We start from the raw sequence: 20,479 nt of genomic DNA, 5'->3' as shown, positions 1-20,479 counted from the left end.
CCACACTTCGGCAAGAGCAGCTGGGTTGCTCGTGGTCCAACCATGCACTCTGGAGTCAGACTGGGTTCTGATTCGAAATTGGCCTCTTTGTCTGTGTGATGCTAAACTCCCAAGCCTCCATTCGCTTACTTGTAAAATGGCACTGACATTGTATATTCCCCATTTCAATATATCGTCAATTATAAGATGCATAATTCATTTAATAACTGCTCTTTGGGGGGCTTGGTGAGGGCAGAGAGACAGCGGCTTAGTTCCAATATACGTTCAAAACTTAGGAAACACTAAGTCACAGAATCAAATTTGGTCCTAATGCCTGTGTCATGGGGGTCCTGCAAGAATTAGATGATGTATCCAAGGGATTACACAGGGCCTGGTCCATAGCAAGTGCTAAACAGTATTGGTTACTATTAATATTTTATTATACTGGGTTTAGGACATATTCTTTTGTTTAGAAAATGGTCTGCCCCTTTAAAAAGTTTGAAAACCACTGCTTTAGGACAACATTTGGCAGCAATAGCAGATCTCTGTTACCCTTTTTCAACTTCAAAGTCTGCTTTAAAGACACTTCTGAAGGGCCTGATGGATGTTTCTGTCTTACTGGCACTATCTGAGATTGTCTCTGCAAGGAGACGTCATCTTTGTTACTGGTGGGAACTCTTGTAATAACTCAACTGATAGGAGCTCCCAGTTAGCAACTTTTAAAAAGCTCATGAGCTGTAAGATTTTCCAGCTCAGACCATTTCTATATTTTGACGAGATTTAAAAAAAGGGTTTGATCCAATCTGGCACCTAAAACCCTACCTAAGTCTGTTTCAGAGGGGAGTTGGTGGGCAAACATATGACACAGTTTTAATTATGAATCAATCTGTCAGCTATAAGATTAAAAATAAATAATATGCAAATAGCTGCCTTCAAGGAGGAACCAGACATTCCAGTAGGACTTTAGCCCTGTGTCTTTTTAGCCCGATGCTCATCATCTAACTGGTTTCTAACCCCCATTGCGCTATTGAACATATACCTGGTAACCTTCTCCCTACTGGTCTTCCCATCAGGTGTGAGAGGTAAACAGAACTTGCTCAGAACTGTCAGGTTTGCTTGAAAAGCAACAGATAACCCCAAATAGAGATCTCTCTCTCTCTCTCTCGGACACTGAGAGTAGATCATTTTTTATATCCTTATTTCCTCTTAGAAATGCATCACGATCTCTTATCTGCAAAAACAGCATAGAAGAAAGCTCTGTTGGCCCCTGTGTTAGGAAGCTGTCTCCCTCTTCTCACTGCTAAGATGGAGTCAGCCTTTCAGTTTCTCTTTTTTACCCTGTATCCTTGGGGTTGAAAGGTTAACAGACTAATAATAAACAGATCACTTGCCTTTGGTATGGAGAGAATACACCCACGGACACATGGTAGACCTAAGAATCCTCCTTGCACATTACCTGGTTCAAAATCACAGATTGCCTATCACAATACTTTAAAACAATTTTTTTTAAACCATGGAGACCATTAATTTTCTGCCTGTGTCACAAGTCATTTCAATATCTGTAAACCCAATAATGTATGTGTGGGTGTGTGTGGGGGGGTGTCTAATACTAACACTTAATACCACAACTCCAGCGCCTCAAAATAGAGTCACAAGCTAAACATGTTATGCCTTTGGCAGAAAGAATATATAAGAAGTCTGAATGAGTTAAAATGCTTTAATGAGTGTTTGGGTGCTTCACACGAACACATAAGCCTCCTCTGGACAAACATGCAAAATAGGGTAGAACCAACATTCACAAACTGTAAGTAGAAATCAGAGATTTGAGACCCCCTTGAAAACTGAATGGCAATAGGGAAGTAGAAGGATGCCTCCCACTCCGGTGGGCCCGTCTCAACTGAAGTGAGAGTCATAATCTTGGCACTTCATTGAGCTTTTCAAGTATTTTGTCTTTAGCACTTTATAATCTATTTTGAAAGGAGAAGAGTTAGCAGAAATGGGCTAATAATAAATTGCAATTTTTTCCCCATAAATCAGAGAAAGGGAGTGAGAACCCAAAGGCTTAGGTATGTCTTTGAGTGCTGAGTAAATTATTTTGGCAACGTGTATATTCTTTTTTTTTTTTAAAGATTTTATTTATTTATTGGACAGAGAGAGACACAGAGAGAGAGGGAACAGAAACAGCAGGAGAAGGAGAGGGAGAAGCAGGCTTCCCGCTGAGCAGGGAGCCCGATGTGGGGCTCGATCCCAGTACCCTGAGATCATGACCTGAGCCGAAGGCAGACGCTTAACGACGGAGCCACCCAGGTGCCCCTGGCAACGTGTATATTCCTATGTGAGCAGATTTTCTGTAGCCTCTTTGCTCCACAAGAGGTACCATGATAATCTTTAAAATGAAGCATTATCTTGGTCATTAATTTTTATCCCTTGTATTTCACAGGCTACATTAAGGTAGAATAGTATGCAAGAAAATTCAAAACATTAAAAAAAAAATGGAACGGAGGAGGTAGTAAATATAGTATCTACCTCCTTATCACAGATGAAGACCCCAACCCTGCAAAGTTCAAGATGGCTTTATTTGGGGCTCCAGACTCCATTTGAGAACATAGTTTCCAGGCCAGCTTGCCTCTGTTTCTTGTGTTTTTGTTTTTGGTGTGTTGGGGGGAAGGACATTAAAAAGAAGCATAGTAGTTAAATGGAGACATTTATAGTCCAGGATGAAAACTATCTTAAGGAATGGCTTCACTACATATAAGATGGAGACCAGTTGAACTATTGGGCATTGTTTACTTATTGTTTCTGGTTTTAGGAGATTTAACCATGCACCCAAAGGGTGGTCCAGGGATCCCTTTAAGGCATAACTGCCGACTAGAAATGACAAACTTGCAGTCTTCCCATTTTCCCTGATAAAGGAGTCCTAGCTAAGGACCCAACCAGATAACCTTTATTCCCCATCTTGTAGCCAACAGTGCACCTCAACCAATACATTAGGAATTAGCAGGGCTTTTGACATCAAAGTACAATTACTAGACCACTTACTACATTAAAAGCTTATCAGCGTAGTTAACAAAATGGAAAGCTCTGTTTTCTGAGCCACATTGAACAAATGTTCTTAATTGATGTTTTTTAATTCTTTGTGGCTGGGAAGATTTTTTTAAAATTGATAATCAAAGGGGGCTAAAATAGGGAATTAGTCATAGAAACAGTGGCAACATTTCATAAACTAAGTCTACTCTAGGTTTGGGACTTGGAAACAATAAACTGTAGGCTTCAAGGCATTTCCTTTTAATTTACTTCTTTTTGTTACATAAAATTTAATTTACTGCCTGTGTGCTTCATTCAAACTATTATTAGAAAATTGCCCTTAAACTTCGAAAGTATTATATACAAAAGCTCTCTGCAAGCACTGATACTGAACCTCAGAAAAGAGAATAGGGAAGCTAAATGCACTGAAATCGAAGTCATTCTGCCATTGAGCAGGGAAATAATTTAGCAAAACCAGATTAAATCTCTCAATAAAATGACAATTTCATATACATGCCTTCCCATTTTTGATAGCTAACTGTATAATAAAAACCATTAAAGTGATGCCATAGTACAATATTTTCAGGATTATTCTGAGCTTCCCTTAAATTTTTTCCTTTTGTTGCATGAAATTAAATTTATTGCTGAGATATTAAAATAACTTTTAGTGTCCTTCGTAGTCAGTCCTCCTTGATAAGAATTTTATTTTGCTTTCTAAGACTATCTCCAGTTCTGCTGTCCTCTGGATGGTGCCGTTTGTTTAATTAGCTGATTGTGATGCCAGTCTCTTAGACGCCTTTCCTTGGCTTGCATTCTCCACATTATATTATCATCCATTAACTTGATCTCATTTAAAGTTGCCCCTTCCATATGGCAATCACTTTTGATTGATCTATTTTTGCCATGTCTTCCAGTTAAATCATGAGTGAGAAAGAATCAGAGACTTCTTTTTCCACCACAGCACGTGTGTGTTAGTGCTAAGTGGGCGGGCACGGGAGTTTGGCTTTGGCGGCCAGGGTTGGATGAGCAAATGTGAGTGGCACGTGGATTGTTATTGTCACGTAGGTTCCAAAATCAGCGGCTCTGGAAGCAGTTTCTCATTTCAAACGGACTTGCTGGATGCAGAACCAGGTTCCTTTCCTCTTTTAGGTAATCACAGACCTGGAGGAGCAGCTAAACCAGCTGACCGAGGACAACGCTGAGCTCAACAACCAAAATTTCTACTTGTCCAAACAACTCGACGAGGCTTCTGGCGCCAACGATGAGATAGTACAATTACGAAGTGAGGTAGACCATCTCCGCCGCGAGATTACGGAGAGGGAGATGCAGCTCACGAGCCAGAAGCAAGTAAGGGCAGTATGCTGTGTCAGAGACCCCTGGCACCCTTTGATCCTGTTAGATTTCAGAGCAGGCGCCCGGTATACCTCTCCCAAGGGATCCAAGACTGAGCCCTGACCGTTAAATGGGCTCTTTCTCATCAGCACGTCTATGTTTTGAGGGCTTGAGGGTTTGGAAAAAGTAACTTTTAAAAGTGTGTTGTTCTCTTAATTCTGATTTTTAAAAAAAAGGTAAAAATAAAATAGAATATCCTGGGAGGCTAGTGTGAGCCCCTTGACTTTTAAGCGTAGTCTCTAACCCCTGGCTTGCATTGGGTTCTGTCTTTAAGATGGTGGCAGAATTGGCCCTTTATCCATTCTTGTCTGGTCCCCTGGGTCTGTAGAAGAAAACAGATACACTGTGTTTCAGATTGTAGTTAGAAACTTGTGCTTTTCTGACACTGATCCAACGAAAGTAACATCCGGGAAATCCTCATTTGATACAAGGCACAACTCAGTGGTACTGATTTGCAGACGATGGAGGCTCTGAAGACCACTTGCACGATGCTGGAAGAACAGGTCATGGACCTGGAGGCCCTGAATGATGAGCTGCTGGAAAAAGAGCGGCAGTGGGAGGCGTGGAGGAGCGTCCTTGGAGACGAGAAGTCCCAGTTTGAGTGTCGGGTCCGAGAGTTACAGAGGATGCTGGACACCGAGAAGCAGAGCAGGTGGGGCTTCCTGTTTGTAGAAAGCCAGTGACAGGTGTCTTCACCGGGATCACCTGAGCATTAGTAACAGGGTGACCAACAGTCCCAGCTTGCCCAGGACTGAGAGAAGTTTCTAGCATACAAGACTTTCAGTGCTAAAGCTGGGAAACTCTTGGGCAAACTAGGATGGGTTGGTCATCCTACTTGTAAATATGGTCAGTGTCACTTGGATTCTGTCTGTGTTGGAAGCTGGTGTCCTTTTACCCCATGCGGAGGCCTGGGAGTCAGCAGGGCAAATAGCTCAGTGCTCTCTTGGCAGAAACCCTTACTTTGCCTTTGTTATCATTGTGACCATGTAGCAAGACCATCACCATTTTAATCCTGCTCCTGTGTAAAGCTAGTCACCTGTCTACACTGGGGTTTCTCAACCTCGGCACTATGGACTGTTTGGGCTAGATAATCCTTGTTGTGGGGCCTGTCCTATGCATCGTAGAATGGAAGCATCATCCCTGCTTTTACCCACTAGATGCCAGTAGCAACCCCTTCCTCATGTTGTGACACCAAAAATGTCTCCAGACGTTGTCCAATGTCCCCTGAGGGGCAGCATCACCCTTGGTGGAGAACAGCTTCTCTACAAGAACAGTTTAGTTTTTTTCTTTTGTGGTAGGAAATAAGTTCAAGCAGCATCTTTCCTCTGCTTTCCCACTTTGATTTCCAAAGTCAGAATCTCCTTCCTGCTGGGGCCATGATAGTGCAGGTCATAGACTTCCTACCCCAAGGGGGTGCCATTCACACTGCAGACATGGTTGATGGGAAGATTGGTTATGACAGTTTTACAGCTCTTGGTAGGAAAGTGTTTGGTTCTAACAAAATGGGTATATTATGGCAGTTTACCAGCAGATAGAAATAAATGATCTTGAAGAATGGGTCCCATTTTCCAGTGTGCATGCTAGAGTTAGCGCATGACTTCACGTGTGCACAAATGAACTGAGGCCGTCCTTCATAACCTCACTCATACCACCCTCCCTCTGAAACTGACCTTCCTAGGGTACCCTGAACTCCTTAAGTGAGATAAACTGTGCCTAGAAATGCCTCTCACAGAGCATTTAGTTGGGCACCATCAGACTCATTGTGGTATTTCCTGCGTTTACTTGACCACAGTAGACTTAGCCAAATGTGGTGGATATTTAATGGGAGCTAAGTCAGTTAAACTGGAAAAGATTGGAGGCAAAAGATGAGACTCCTTAAATTTGAAGAGACACTGGTAGAAATTTTCATTTTTTGGATATCCTCCTACTCGGGGTATTTGCCGACCTGACAGGCTGCTGATTTAAGACCTCCTGTTCCTCTTCACCCTGAGTTCTCATGGTATATTCTGGTTGCTTTCACGCAGACCCCCTTCCTTCTGCCCTCAAGTGCAGCTCCTATCTGAGGTGTTTCTAGAATCCCTCAGAGACCAATTTGAGGGTCGGAAGCTGGCTTCAGCATCAAGAAACACACAACTCCCCATGGAAGGTATAATTATGGGCTGTGCTTAGGAAGACATTTCACGTATACTTTCAAGGACAGTTGTGAAAGATCTTGGCTTTTCCTTTCTTCCCCCCACCCCCCCTCTATTTTGGTGTTCCGTGGGATCCCGAGATGAGTAAAATATAATTCTTAATTCCTGTGCTCAAAGAGGCAAGTCTCATAGAGAAGATGAATTATGCTTTCGGATATTTACCACCTCAGATAGAGAGTGGGGTGTGCCAAGAGAGGAGTGTGTTTACGCTTTGGCTACAGAGCAAGGAGAGCTTCTTTGCAAGAGGAGAAATTGAGCAAGGTTTTACGGAGGACATGGCCTTTTGAGTTCATCCCTGAAGGCCAAGTAAGATTTGGGCTTGCAGGGTAGGGGAGGTGGGGGAGGAGAGCACTGGCCAGAAGAGGAGACTGTATAAGCCCAGGTATGGAAGTAGCAAAACACAAGACCATTTAAATGGGGAAGGGCAGCAATTTTTCTAGCTTGCTTCTAGTTTTTTTCTATTCTCTAACCTTATTTATAGATACATCATTGGATTCAAGTTTGTTTCCTAACACGCACCTCAAACACATAACTTACTGCATAGACTTTAAGGAGAGGAAATGTTTGCTCGATTAGGGTTTCCTGTGGACCCTCAGGGGGACCTCATTCCATTTCCGCTCCCAGGGGAGGCTGTGGCAGTCTTGCTCTATTGTATTCAGTCCAGTTGCTTTTGGAAAATTGCCTTTTCCCCTTCAGCCTTTCCAAGTGAGTACTCACAGGAACTTTACCTCTTAAGAGTATTTTTACCCGAGGTCTAAAGTGGGTCAACTCTTTGCTCTGTAAGTAGTCAGAAAGCAAGACATCATTTGGAACTGGGAATCGGGGTTGGGCCTCTGTCCAGCTGCAGCCTGTCTGGTTGCTTATTGGGATTAGAGATGGGCCCACTTCCTTTTTCTGGATTGGTGATGGTGGCGCTTCTGAAATGGGTCTGTGCCTTCCCGGCAGGGCGCGGGCCGACCAGCGGATCACCGAGTCCCGCCAGGTGGTGGAGCTGGCGGTGAAGGAGCACAAGGCTGAGATCCTGGCTCTGCAGCAGGCCCTCAAAGAGCAGAAGCTGAAAGCTGAGAGCCTCTCTGACAAGGTCAGCACCCATCCCTTCTGCCTTTTAGGAGGACATCTTCATCTCCCTCTTTTGGAAGGCATTGCTCGACCCACATTCAGGTGCAATCCACGGGCAGCATATTTCACGAACACACGTTTGCTCCGTCCCATCAAGTCGCAGGGTTAGGCTCCACACGGGACACCCTTGGTTGGCGAGAGCATGAGGGGGGAGGCATGGTGGGGACTGGTGTGCCCCAATCTGTCGGTGACTTCTCAACATCTGCCTCTCTGGGCCCCTGAGGTCTGGATTCTGATCTGGCCACACAGCTCTCTCGTTTTCTGGCACCTGATTTCTAGATTTAATCTCTGGGTTGGTTGCTGGATTTAATGTCGAGCATTCTTGGGAAGTGCTCAATGGCAAGGACTAATGCTCCTTCCATTGCTGCAATAGTAGGCAGCTCAGCCTCTCTCTGTTCCAAGGCCAGGGGCACGAGAGGGTCTGATGGCCACGTGAGTCCTCGGTATTTTACATTGGAAATACGCATGTCCTGTCCACATAGCATGCCACGTTATGTCCCCATGTTCTGGAGGTTCATCTAAGTCTTGAAAGAGATTTCAAATAGATGCCCCAGTGTTCCAGATAACAAGAATGGAGATCAAAGAAATTTCATGTATATACGCAGGTTCACACACGCGCATTTTTTCACGCACACAAACACACACATAAAATAAAGCAAGAATCTGAATTTCATATGTGGTATAACTATTTGTTATTTCATGATCATAAAAGTAACTATTTGGGGTCATTGTGGCAGGTCTAGAAACCATAGAAAAGTAAAGGAAAAGATGACTGACAATCCACCACTGATCTATTAGAATAAATTTAGATTCTTACTGTGTAAACAAGTTTATATCTTTAAAAAAAACAACATAGAACTAGGGGCTTTTCCTCAGTTACTGAATGTTTTTTGAACATGTAGTTCTAAAAAAATCTCAACAACACAGAGGTACCTACTTAATCATTTAATCATTCTACTTGTGTTGGAACTTTGAACTTCTTTCAATTTTTTGCCATAGTGTTATAAAGAACACTATGATGAACATAAATCTTTATGAATATCCATGATTTTCTCACAGAAATAAAATTTCACAGAAATAAAATTACTGGATTCAAGGCTAGAGCTTGCCACTCAGGAACACTCTGGAGTTCCTTGATACTGGCTTGCTTTTTTTTTTTTTTTTTAACCCATGAGGAAACTAAGGCTATTATTTAGAGGTAAATGAACCCTTTTGGTTTAGCTTGAGCATCTTTTTCTGTTTGATTGTTCTTAGAGTATTCTATAGCAAAGTTCTGCTCGTCCTTTAAGACTGCAGACATTGGGGCATGTGGGTGGCTCAGTCGGTTAAGTGTCCAACTCTTGCTCTCAGCTCAGGTCTTGATCTCAGAGTTGTGAGTTCAAGCCCCATGTTGGGCTCCATGCTGGGTGTGGAGTTTACTTTAGGAAAACAAAAAAACAAAACCACACTCCAGACATTGATATCATCTTTTCTTGAAACTGGTAATTCAGGAAGAATTTCTCTTCTCCATACCCCTCTTGTCGAAAATATTATGTGACAAAGCAATCCTTGTTTGTGTATATGTCTAGTTATGGGCTACTCTCTGCCTTTGTGACTTTATGTAAGATTCTTAAGAGAGTTCGTCCGTTCTTTCATCCCAAGAGGCCCGATATAATGCTGTGCAAATAGTAAGCATTCAGCATTTGATTATTTAATTAAGTTCAGCCAGAGTGATCATCCTTGTCTTAGAACTTGTCATAGCTATTTATGTGACCCATTAGAAATAATACTCTCCCCATATAAGGCTTATCTGTGACATGGACCTTTGTGATATACTTTTAGAAAACAATATTTATTTATTTATTCATTTATTTATTTTTTGAAAGATTTTATTTGAGAGAGAGCACACGCACGTGAGAATGAGCGTGAGTGGGGGGAGGGGCAGAGGGAGAGGGAGAAGCAGACTCTGTGCTGAACGTGGGCCTCAGTCCTAGGACCCTGAGATCATGACCTGAGCCAAAGGCAGACACTCAAACGACTGAGCCACCCCCAGGTGTCCCTAGAAAACAATTATTAATATTCTGATCTTCAGAACTTGATTCTTTAGATGTGAAGTTATTTGCGAAAGTCATTAGTATCTAGCATTCCTAAATATGACATTATGGCCAATTTTTCCCAATGCCCAGCTCAATGACCTGGAGAAGAAACATGCCATGCTTGAAATGAACGCCCGCAGTTTACAGCAGAAACTGGAAACTGAACGGGAGCTCAAACAGAGGCTTCTGGAAGAGGTGAGTACAAAACACCTGAGAAGTAGAGCCAGGTGGAATTCTGAAGGTGAAAATTTGTTGTGTTTAGGTGGTCAGATCCAGATCAGACATTCAAATTTTGAAGTTTGAATTTTTGAAGAAGAGTAAGGTGGTCACTTAATGCTTTTTTGAAGGTATTCAACGCGTTTAAAGAGTGTGTCACGAAGGCCAGAGGGTCTTTGTTACTTGTATCCCCCCACGTGGTGCTTAAAAGAATGTTGAGCACAGATGAGTATGTGCCAAATGGAAGTTTATTAAATATACGGGTGACTGAATATTGAATTAAATTGTTCTTTTAGAGTTAATATCTAAAGTATATTACATTTTCAGGCTGATAAACATCTATGCAAATTAGCCTCATGCACAGGGCAGGGACTTGATTTATGCTGAGTACTAAATTTCATGAAGACTTTTGATCATTTAATTCAATTAAAAAAAAATTATGCCCTGCCTTTGAGACATAGAATGGAAAGCTCAAATTGGTCTCCCGAACCCATTGCTTATATTATTTCCTGGACCTTTTAACAGAATTCTGAAAATTTCTCTTTAAGTTGATGACTACTTCCCACCCCCAACCAAAGCCCTCCCTTATATGTTGAATCACTTATGATTCTGCTTTGTTCATTAGAATTGATCAACCAGGACAAATATACTTTATAAAGATATTTAATGAGAAACAGGACTCCAAGAGTGTTCTGTTTAACCCATAGTGAACCTGATAGTTCAATTAACCAGAATACCTATTCTGGTTTTGTTGAGGTTTTATTATATGATACCTCCCGAGGGACTGTGCTGATAGAAATAATATTGCTAAACTATTAACTTTGAAAAGTGTGGTGCAAATTTTGCAGGTGAGTATGAAATATTTTACAGAATGAGACCTGAAAAAAAAATGGGTGGGAATTTGGGAGAGTTCTGGAGGTGGATGGTGGTGATGGTTGCATAACACTGTGCATGTCCTTAGAGCCAGTGAACGGTCCACTTAAAAATGGTGAAAATTGAGGGTGCCTGGGTGCCTCAGTTGGTTAAGCGACTGCCTTCGGCTCAGGTCATGATCCTGGAGTCCCAGGATCGACTCCCACATCGGGCTCCCTGCTCGGCAGGGAGTCTGCTTCTCCCTCTGCCCCTCCCCCCTCTCATGTGCTCCCTCTCTCTCATTCTCTCTCTCAAATAAATAAATAAAATCTTTAAAAAAATGGTGAAAAGTGTAAATTTTATGTATATTGTATCACAGTAAAGATTTTTACAATAAAATTAATTTTACACACACATGGGTGGGAAGTTAACCAAAGGCAGCGTTAAGAACGCTGTCATAAAATTTAAAAATCTCCCTGGTGGTCAAGTAGAGAATGATGGTCTTTTATCTGGAATGAATAGGCAATGTCCCCGCTTTAGGCACATGTTGGCAACAGAACAGAAATAATCAATGATCTTGCCTGTCCTATTTTCCTTCCGAGGAAAGAGAGTTGGCTCTGACAGCTCCATGCTTGGGTCCAAGGTTACATGGTGAGTCGGTGACAAGGCTTGGAAGAGCATACTGGGATCCTGATGCAGTCCCCTCTTTCTCACTTTTAAGCGACACGAGAACATTTCCAGCTTCCCAGTCTGTACCTCACAGACAGATTTTTGAGCACAGACATCTGGCTGACGTGGAGTCTGAGGCAGATTTCACTGACAGTTGAAACCATTATGAAACAAAGAATGATATTTATTGTCCAGGATGTAGCTGGGATCCTTGGTCGTGGTGTGCATTTTATAAGCGTGTGACCAAGGGCCTAACCTGAGTGTCCTCTTTTTTTTTTTTTTTGAATCATTTTTGAAATGTAAACACCTGACTAATCATCATCACAATGAAAACATAGAACATTTTCATCATCCAAAAAGTTCCCTCTGCCCCTTCTGGTTGATACCTTCCGACCCTGGCCCCGGGTATCCACTGATCTGCTCTTTGTCTCTGCCAATAGCTTTTTTTTTTTTTTTTTAAGATTTTTATTTTTATTTTTTTATTTATTTGACAGAGCACAAGTAGGCAGAGCGGCAGGCAGAGGGAGAGGGAGAAGCAGGCTTCCCGCCAAGCAGGGAGCCCAACGTGGGGCTCGATCCCAGGACCCCGGGATCATGACCTGAGCCGAAGGCAGACGCTTAACCCACTGAGCCACCCAGGCGCCCCGCTCCAGAGCTTTTCTTTTCTAGAATTTCCTAGAAGTGAGGTCATATTATACATACTCCTTGTATCTGGATTCTTTATTTTGTTTTATTTTTTTAAAGATTATTTTATTTTAGAGAGTGTGTGAGTGGGGGAGACGGGCGCGGGGAGAGGGAGAGAGAGTGAATCTCAAGCAGACTTCCCGGTGAGCATGGAGCCCGACGCGGGGCTCCATCTCATGACCCTGAGATTATGACCTGAGCCAAAACCAAGAATCAGATGCTTCACCGACTGAGCCACCCGGGCTAGAGAGGTTCACTGTTTTCCATAGAACTGTCCTGTTATTCCAGTACCATTTGTTAAAAGACTCTTTTCATTAAATTTTCTTGACATCTTTGTCACAAAGCCGTCTACATGTCTATCTTATTCCATTACCAGACCATCTGATGATAACATCTTGAAATCAAGAGATATTACTGTGTGCGTGCTTAGCATGCTAAGTGTACTCTTTAATCCCCATCCCCTATTTCTCCCATCCTCCCACTCACCTCCCCTTTGGTGACCATCAATTTGTTCTCCATGGTTAAAGAGTCTGTTTCTTCATTCGTCTCTCTCTCTCTTTTTTTGTATTTGCTCATTTGTCTTCTTTCTTAAATTAACCCAAGTGTCCTCTTCATTAGGCACAGAGACTTGTAAATGGGGCCAGAATCACAGTCTCAGAGTTGGAAAGAGTTTTTTATGTCATGGAGTCCAGATTCCCAGCCCTTGTTCCATTGTCCCAGACTTTGCTAATGGATATCTCTCCCAAATCTTTCCTCTTGGGCCCAAAATGGCTTTGGAAGCTTTTTTTTTTTTTTTTTTTAAGATTTTATTTATTTGACAGAGAGAGACACAGCGAGAGCAGGAACACAAGCAGGGGGAGTGGGGGAGGGAGAAGCAGGCTTCCCGCCGAGCAGGGAGCCCGATGCGGGGCTCGATCCCAGGACCCTGGGATCATGACCTGAGCCGAAGGCAGACGCTTCACCAACTGAACCACCCAGGCGCCCTTATCAGGCAGTGTCTTTAAAAATCCCATCCTTTTGAACTTTCTTTGGTTGGTTTTGATCCATCCTTTGAGCCACCAGGGTTGTCCGGTGCTCCGGTTCTATGATCCAGCTCCTCCGTGCGTCCTGCCGGTCTCCTGTCACCCTTGTGAAACTCTTGGACAGATGAAAGCACAGAGCTAATGCTCTCCTTTCAGTCCGACACTGACCCGTGAATAGCCCCCATTTGCCTCTCTCTGGGAAGCAGGTAAATGGTTTTGAAAAGCATTCCACCGAGCAGCAACCTGCCACTCTCACTTGTTTTTTTATTATAGTGAGTAAGCAGCCTGTTTCTTGGAAAGCTAACGGACAGTTGATGCGTTTGTTCTAGAGACATATTTTGGGCCCGGCTGTCACCAACCCGATTCTTGTCCCCAGCTCCTTATTCTCTGCTTCCTGCCTAGTAATTAATGTTGTCCTAAAATAGTGGGAAGAAACTAAAGAGGGTAATTTGCGGAAATCACTTGCGCTGTAGGGGACTGATAGCTCCCTTTAAGCGGTAATCTTAATGTTTTCTCTGCTCCCCCCTCCCCATATTTTAGGGGTTTCTGTGGTTTGATTCAGAAATCCCAGGTTGGCATACAGGGCAGGTGATCTCTGGTTGCTGACAGTATCTCTTGCTTTCCAGAGGACTGATGCGGGGAGGCTGGCAGAGGAGGTCGGCATGGGGAAGACAGCTGGGCTAGGGACGGACCGGGGAGGGGGAGGGGAGCCTGAACTGGATGGAGGGAAGGGGAGACAGAGAGACTGTGAAAACTCCTTGGGCACCTATGGTACGCTGGGCATGGCGCTCAGTATATCACCCAGTCAGGGCAGGCATTGTACCCACTTTCAGGTGAAGACACTGAGGCTTCTAGAGGCAATATGAGCTTCCCCTCGGGTCCTATGACTGATACATGTTAGAGTCCTCATTTATACTAGGGTCTGTAGCATTCCAAAGCCCACGTTCGTTCCACCACACCGTGATGCCTCAAGGAATCCGCTTCCCCTCAAGAGGAAGGGCTGTTGAGGAGTAGAGATGGAGAGAGAAACAAAACATAGGTGGAGGGAAGCGAAATGAGATGAAGAGGGTCAGCAAGTTCTGAGGTTCTTGGTAGCTCTCGGCCTTCTGGGGCTGAGAGTGCGGAGATTTGCCGTCGCCTGCTGGGAAATGCCCGTGGTGGTGTTTACTGCTCTTTAGGAGCTCTGTCCTTGAGTCTGCAGAGAGTCTAGGCCACCACGGGAGAGGGTGTTAGGGCCACCTCCAGGGTGGTTAGATTGTCACACCAGGGTCGGATGCCGTCAGGCGGCGTCTCCTCAGGGTAGCTGCTCTCTCCTGCTTTTTTAGAAACAGAAGCATTTTAGGAAGGAGAGCCATAAAACCAGCATCTTTACAGCCCGCTTTGTTTTCTGGTTGACTTCCATTGTAAAAATTGGAGAGAGATTTCCAGCACAAAACTATTTCTAAAACACTAAAGTGATCCCCCCGCCCCCGGATTTTACTGGCTGCTGTGCTGAGTCTGGGCTCTTCTCTTCCTTCCTCCCCACACTGCAGAAGTATCTCCTGTGATTGTGGCTCTTTGTGTCCTGGTTGGGGGTCCCTCACCCTGACAAGGCGCTCCTTAAGTTAGAGGTGACATGATTCCTGTTTGTGCATCCACAGTGCCCGAACAGTGGTTTCTCGCAATAGCAAATGGGACCTTAAAAAGCAAAGCGAAGGACAAATTGGAGCTTAGTTGTCATTGCGGTAATTTGCAGCATCTTTGATGTCAACCCACAGGGGGGCAGTGTCCTTAATTGTAACTGACTGGAAAGACAGACACACCAGCTAGCCTTCCTCCTACAGTGGGGATCCTGTGATTTGCTGGCCGTCAGAGATTTCTGGGCAAATTCTTTTTAACTGTGCCCATGCATCCGTCTGGGACAGAAGACGAGATGATTTCAGAAGCCGAAAATTGGCGCCATGCCTGCAATTAGTTTGGTGACAGGAACAGTGGGGGGAACGAGTTGTATTGTCTGTGGTATCGAGACTCTGTTTGGCCTTTCTCCCCACTAGCAAGCCAAATTACAGCAGCAGATGGACCTGCAGAAGAATCACATTTTCCGTTTGACTCAAGGGCTGCAAGAAGCTCTGGACCGGGCTGATCTGCTGAAGACCGAAAGGAGCGATCTGGAATACCAGCTAGAAAACATTCAGGTGAGAACCAGCAAAGGGATTTTACTTAAAAATTGTCTGCAGAGGCAAAGCATCATGGCCAAAAGCCATGTGGTGAAAAGTTCACTTTCTTTATATTGTGATTTTTGTGTGTTTTCCCCAAGATTTCATTATGAAAATTTCCAAACCTTCAGAAAAGTTGGAAAATACCTATAATGCTCTGAGATTCTAATATTAACCCCTGGCTTTTTTTTTTTTTTTTTAAACACACTTTTCCATATACTTATCCGTCTATCAGTCCTGTTTTTCGTTTTGTTTTTGGCCATAGAAAAGGACTAAGTAAGTAAATATTGGCCCAGTGTGGTCTGTGTTGAATTTTCATATGCTAGTATCCTCACGACCTAATATTTTATGTTCTTAAAGTACCAAATTTAAAAGCATCCTTCTTTCGAGGGCTGAGCTTATTTTTGTCTTTATGAATTTTTAGGTTCTCTATTCTCACGAAAAGGTGAAAATGGAAGGTACTATTTCTCAACAAACCAAACTCATTGACTTTCTGCAAGCCAAAATGGACCAGCCCGCTAAGAAGAAAAAGGTGGGTCCTTGTGTTTGAAAAGTGGGGAGTTTTTGCTCGGTCATTATGATTCATTAAGTACCGCCGTGATGGATAATTATAGAAACATAAAACAAAAGGCACTTTTCTTGTTTTATATTGGGTTGAAAAGAGGTTTTGGGTTAGTCAGAACAGTCCTTACAGAAGGGATGTCGTTAATCAAGTCTGTAACACGCTACTTTGTGTTCATGGCCTTTGGTGCCTATCTCTGATAAGGGAATGATTTTTTTTTTTTTCCCATTTCCTAAGCAGCTGGGGTGGGGGTGGCAGCCGAGAGAAAGGTTTATACGGATGTCATTGTACAAGACTCCAGAGGAATTAGCAGGTCACACGTACAGGACTATAGCGAGACTATAGGTCATGCGTTTGGGATTCCAAAGAGAGAGAAAGGGGTTCTTAGTTCTGTTGAAGGATTCTCAGGGCACATGTACGGGACTCTAGAAAAGACTGGAAATTACCCAGCCCAGTCCTTTTGATTGGCAAGGGCCTATGAGGAGACCAGGAACCAGGGAATTGAGGTGACTTGCCTACAGGGCCTGACTGGATAACTAGGCCCTCCACTGAGTGCTGCTCCCTCCCTTTAAAATTATGATAGACAAACAAATGAAAAACTATGACTAGAAAGAAAAAAACAACAACTATGGACAGGGTTCTATGTAGATGCACCTGGGGAGATTTTTACTACACCTAAAACACGCTTCCCTAAACCACCGAGCCCCCCGCCCGCCCCCCCCCCCCCCCCCCCCCCCCGCCCCAGTAGGTTTGGCCAGGTGTTCTCAGTTAGAAAAGGTCTCTAAGGAGCTTGCAGTTTGCTTCCAAAGGCATCCCTACGCTGGGGGAGCAGTGGCAACCCCCCTGGGACTTGGAATACATGAGAGGGGGCTGGAGTGGGCAGTTGGTGCCTGTGGCCCCAGCCCTGCTTGGACCGTAAGGGGTGAGAGTAGCCTTCAGAGGCAGCTTCCTCCCGTGGGGGCTGCAGGGGAGGGAGTGTTCTGGCCTACCGTGGGACAGTTGGTGCTTGTTATGCTTATGATATTTAATCTTTTATGATATTCAATCTTTTTGTATTTTAGCAGCGGAGTGTTGTCTGATTGTGTCGTGTGCTGTAGCTGGGGTGTTTCCATTGATTTTTGGTTGTTAATTTTTTTTTCCAGTCCCATTATTCCCTGTGTTTTCCTTTTTTCCCCTCCGTGTCCAGCGCGTGTTTTCATTTGCATTGTTTTTTTTTTTTTTTGAGTAAGCCCCTTGTTTTGATATCATTTTAGTATTCAGGTTTTTGGTCTCCTTTTTTTTTTTTTTAAACACTTATCTCTGTGTCTTGTAACTAAGCATCATGAGACAAACGCAAAGCAAGAGTGATTTCCGAACCATCCCTCCTGACTCCATCCTCCACTTCCATTTTTTGAGGGTAAAGACTCAGGAAATGGCTCTCCTTCTTGGGAATGCTAAAGGAAGAGGTGGTGGCAGTTCAAGCATCTTGAACCCTCTTGTCGAAAATTTCCGAAACCCTATTTTTTTCCAGCCGGCTGGAATGGGCTGTGGCTCAGTCTCCCCTTTCCCCCCTTCACATGCCATTTTTACTAAATCCGCTTACAGTGAGTATGCTCCTGGCTTTCGTGGTTTGCTCCTCTTGAGTCAGTGTTCCTTTAGCTAGTTTCCAGTGCCAGTTTCCAGGAGTTAGGAGATATCTCTGTTTCCATTGCTAGGGTTTATTTAGTCGACGGAAAGAGGACCCTGCTTTGCCCACACAGGTTCCTCTGCAGTACAATGAGCTGAAGGTGGCCCTGGAGAAGGAGAAAGCTCGCTGTGCAGAGCTAGAGGAAGCCCTTCAGAAGACCCGCATCGAGCTCCGGTCTGCCCGGGAGGAAGGTAGGGGCACTCCCTATGCCAAGTCTGTGGAATAAAGGCAGAGGACCCATCTCAAGCAGATTGGTCGCAGTAGTTCAGCATCTGTCTCTATGGCCCGGAAGCTCTCAGTGCAGACATCCCCCAAGTCTGAAAAATTCACAGCATCCTTGGCATTGTCCATTCGGCACGATGCCTGTTCTCTTGGTCTTGGGTCCTCGAAAGACAGCCCAGGGGCAGTCTGCTTGGTTTTGGCCTCTTGGTGACCCAGCTAACCGAAAGGCATCGGACTGGTCTCTCTCTCCAGCTGCCCACCGGAAGGCCACAGACCATCCGCACCCGTCTACGCCGGCCGCCGCGAGGCAGCAGATCGCCATGTCCGCTATCGTGCGGTCACCCGAGCACCAGCCCAGTGCCATGAGCCTGCTCGCCCCGCCGTCCAGCCGCAGAAAGGAGTCGTCAACTCCAGAGGGTACGTGCCCAAGGAGCCACTGGAGTTCTGTTGAAAATCATTTTTAATTGACCAAGAAAATGCAGACATATGGTAAAAGTGACAAGTAATAGTACTAAGGGTAATAATACCAAAGAGTAAGAAGTTCGTCTTCTCCCCTGCCCCGGTGCCAGGTCCCTGAGTATTCTTCCAGCAGTAGTTCATATGCGTGTAGGCACAGGTCGTGTTACTCCTGTACCTTATATAGTTATATTTCAAGAGTATGAGAAAATAGGCGTATTTTCCTCAGCCCTTTTTCTGTTATAAATATCACAGCACACACGCTGTACCCTGCAAAACACCTTTTTTTTTTTACTTAAAATATTATCTTGGAGTGTTTATTAATTCATATGCATCAATCTCGTCCTCTGAGAGGGCCGCATGGTACTCACTGGTGTGGGTACATGGTTCACCTGTTAAACCAGGACCCCTGCCGATGGGCATTTAGGGTTGTTTCCAGTCTCCCCCCACCAGGAGCACCCTGTAGCCAAACCCTGCACCTCTGCAGGTGCTGCAGCCATAGGATTAGTTTTTGGGAAATGACTCACTGCATTCAAGATTATTTGCATTTTGAATGCTGATAGTTTGATCCAGTTTATATTCTTACCAACAGTGTAAGAAGTTTTCTTTGTGGTCTTAAAAGTACTCTGTTCATCTAGAGAGGAAAAGGGCTTAAAAAAAAAAAAAAAAGAAAGGACAGGTTGTGAGGGCGGTCTGGCTGTGACATCTGACACCCCGTTGGTCACCAGGGTTGATTGGGCTGATGTGGCTGGGGAGGCAGGTGTCCCCCTCCTCCCTCACCGCTCCATGTGTGTGTCATCCCCCCTGAAGCTGCACGCTTGGTCAAAGGAGACGGCCTTCCCTGACACCGGAGGACTATTCTTCGGTCAAGGGTATATGAGTAGCTGAGCTCCCCTGCTAGAACCTTCAAACAAGCTCTCAAGGTCCATTTGTAGGAGAATGTCGGGTGGTCAAGCTTCCAAGACTCCAGACGCATCCAAATGCGGCGCCGCATGGGGCAGTCTGCCTTTCTTTAAAAAAAAAATGGCCAAGGAAGGTGGTTTGGAAGGTCTTAGGGGATCGTAGAGCAGAGCTGTGGGGTAGCGTCATGGTATCACAATGTAACGGATGTTAGTGGCAAATCTTGATGGTGTTTTGGTGTGTCTGTGGTTCTTCTTCAGCAAATGGTTTTTCTTCCGTGATAATGCCCTCTTGTTTCCTATGTTTTCGTAACACTTTGAATCAAAGAGCTTTACTCTTTATTTTTTTTTTTAAAGATTTATTTATTTATTTATTTGACAGAGAGAGACACAGCGAGAGAAGGAACACAAGCAGGGGGAGAGGCAGAGGGAGAGGGAGAAGCAGGCTCCCCACTGAGCAGGGAGCCCGATGCGGGGCTCGATCCCAGGATCCCGGGATCATGACCTGAGCTGAAGGCAGACGCTTAACGACTGAGCCACGCAGGCGCCCCAAAGAGCTTTACTCTTAAAGTCATCGTTTTATAGTGATGGTAACACGGGGGAAGGAAATCCTTTCTGGCCATAGTGTCTGTTGACCGGGCTCCGTAGAGCGGCGGCCTGCGAGGTTCCTCAGACCCCAGGCCCCTCCTTCCCGTGTATATTCACCAGGTCAGAGTGCGTTCACGTCATTTATTCCTTGCAGCTTTCTGATAAAGGATGGGAGGCCATGTTCTGTGGAGAGCCCAATTTGGATTCAGAAATTTGGATCCCAAGCTTTGCTGTTTAAGGCTGTCTTTAATTAGGTCACTATGGAGAGAGGGCCTATAGCAACCTCGTTATTTTAACAGAGTGGAATATAAATGTAATAATTCAATTTTTAAGGCTTAAAAGTTGAGTTTTTTAACCAACGGAGGTTATTCATGAAAGAACAGGACATGAAGAGAATTCTTCAGGCAGTTTATGTATCTAATAATTGGAAATTCTGTAATTCAGAACTGATTTTTAAACTGAATTCTGAAAACTTCTAGATACAGGATTTCATCTGGAAAACAAAAACTTTCATGATTAAAATATTTACAAATGTTTGACTTAAAAGCATATGCTTCCCTTAGGCCCACAAACATCGTTGGTATCATATAGCCTGTCTTCTGGCAGTAATACGTTCTTTAAAAATACTCCTAATAACTGGATAATGGAGATTTGAAGTTGATTCCTA

General features: G+C 44.2%; 1 protein-coding gene across 1 annotated transcript in view; it reads left to right on the top strand.

Annotated features, from left to right (window-relative positions):
• CIT (citron rho-interacting serine/threonine kinase) overlaps positions 1 to 20,479 on the top strand; it is a 161,363-nt gene that overhangs the window by 115,809 nt on the left and 25,075 nt on the right. The window contains 8 exon segments of the mRNA XM_027576638.2: positions 4,153 to 4,350; positions 4,854 to 5,047; positions 7,533 to 7,668; positions 9,872 to 9,976; positions 15,258 to 15,398; positions 15,844 to 15,951; positions 17,676 to 17,838; positions 18,122 to 18,286. Of these exon segments, the coding sequence (XP_027432439.2) occupies positions 4,153 to 4,350; positions 4,854 to 5,047; positions 7,533 to 7,668; positions 9,872 to 9,976; positions 15,258 to 15,398; positions 15,844 to 15,951; positions 17,676 to 17,838; positions 18,122 to 18,286 (1,210 nt within the window).

This window comes from Zalophus californianus, chromosome 14 (assembly GCF_009762305.2).
Source record: "Zalophus californianus isolate mZalCal1 chromosome 14, mZalCal1.pri.v2, whole genome shotgun sequence".
In the NCBI taxonomy this organism is placed as follows: domain Eukaryota; kingdom Metazoa; phylum Chordata; class Mammalia; order Carnivora; family Otariidae; genus Zalophus; species Zalophus californianus.
Note: the sequence above shows the minus strand (reverse complement) of the source record. Positions and strands in the feature narration are given on the sequence as shown.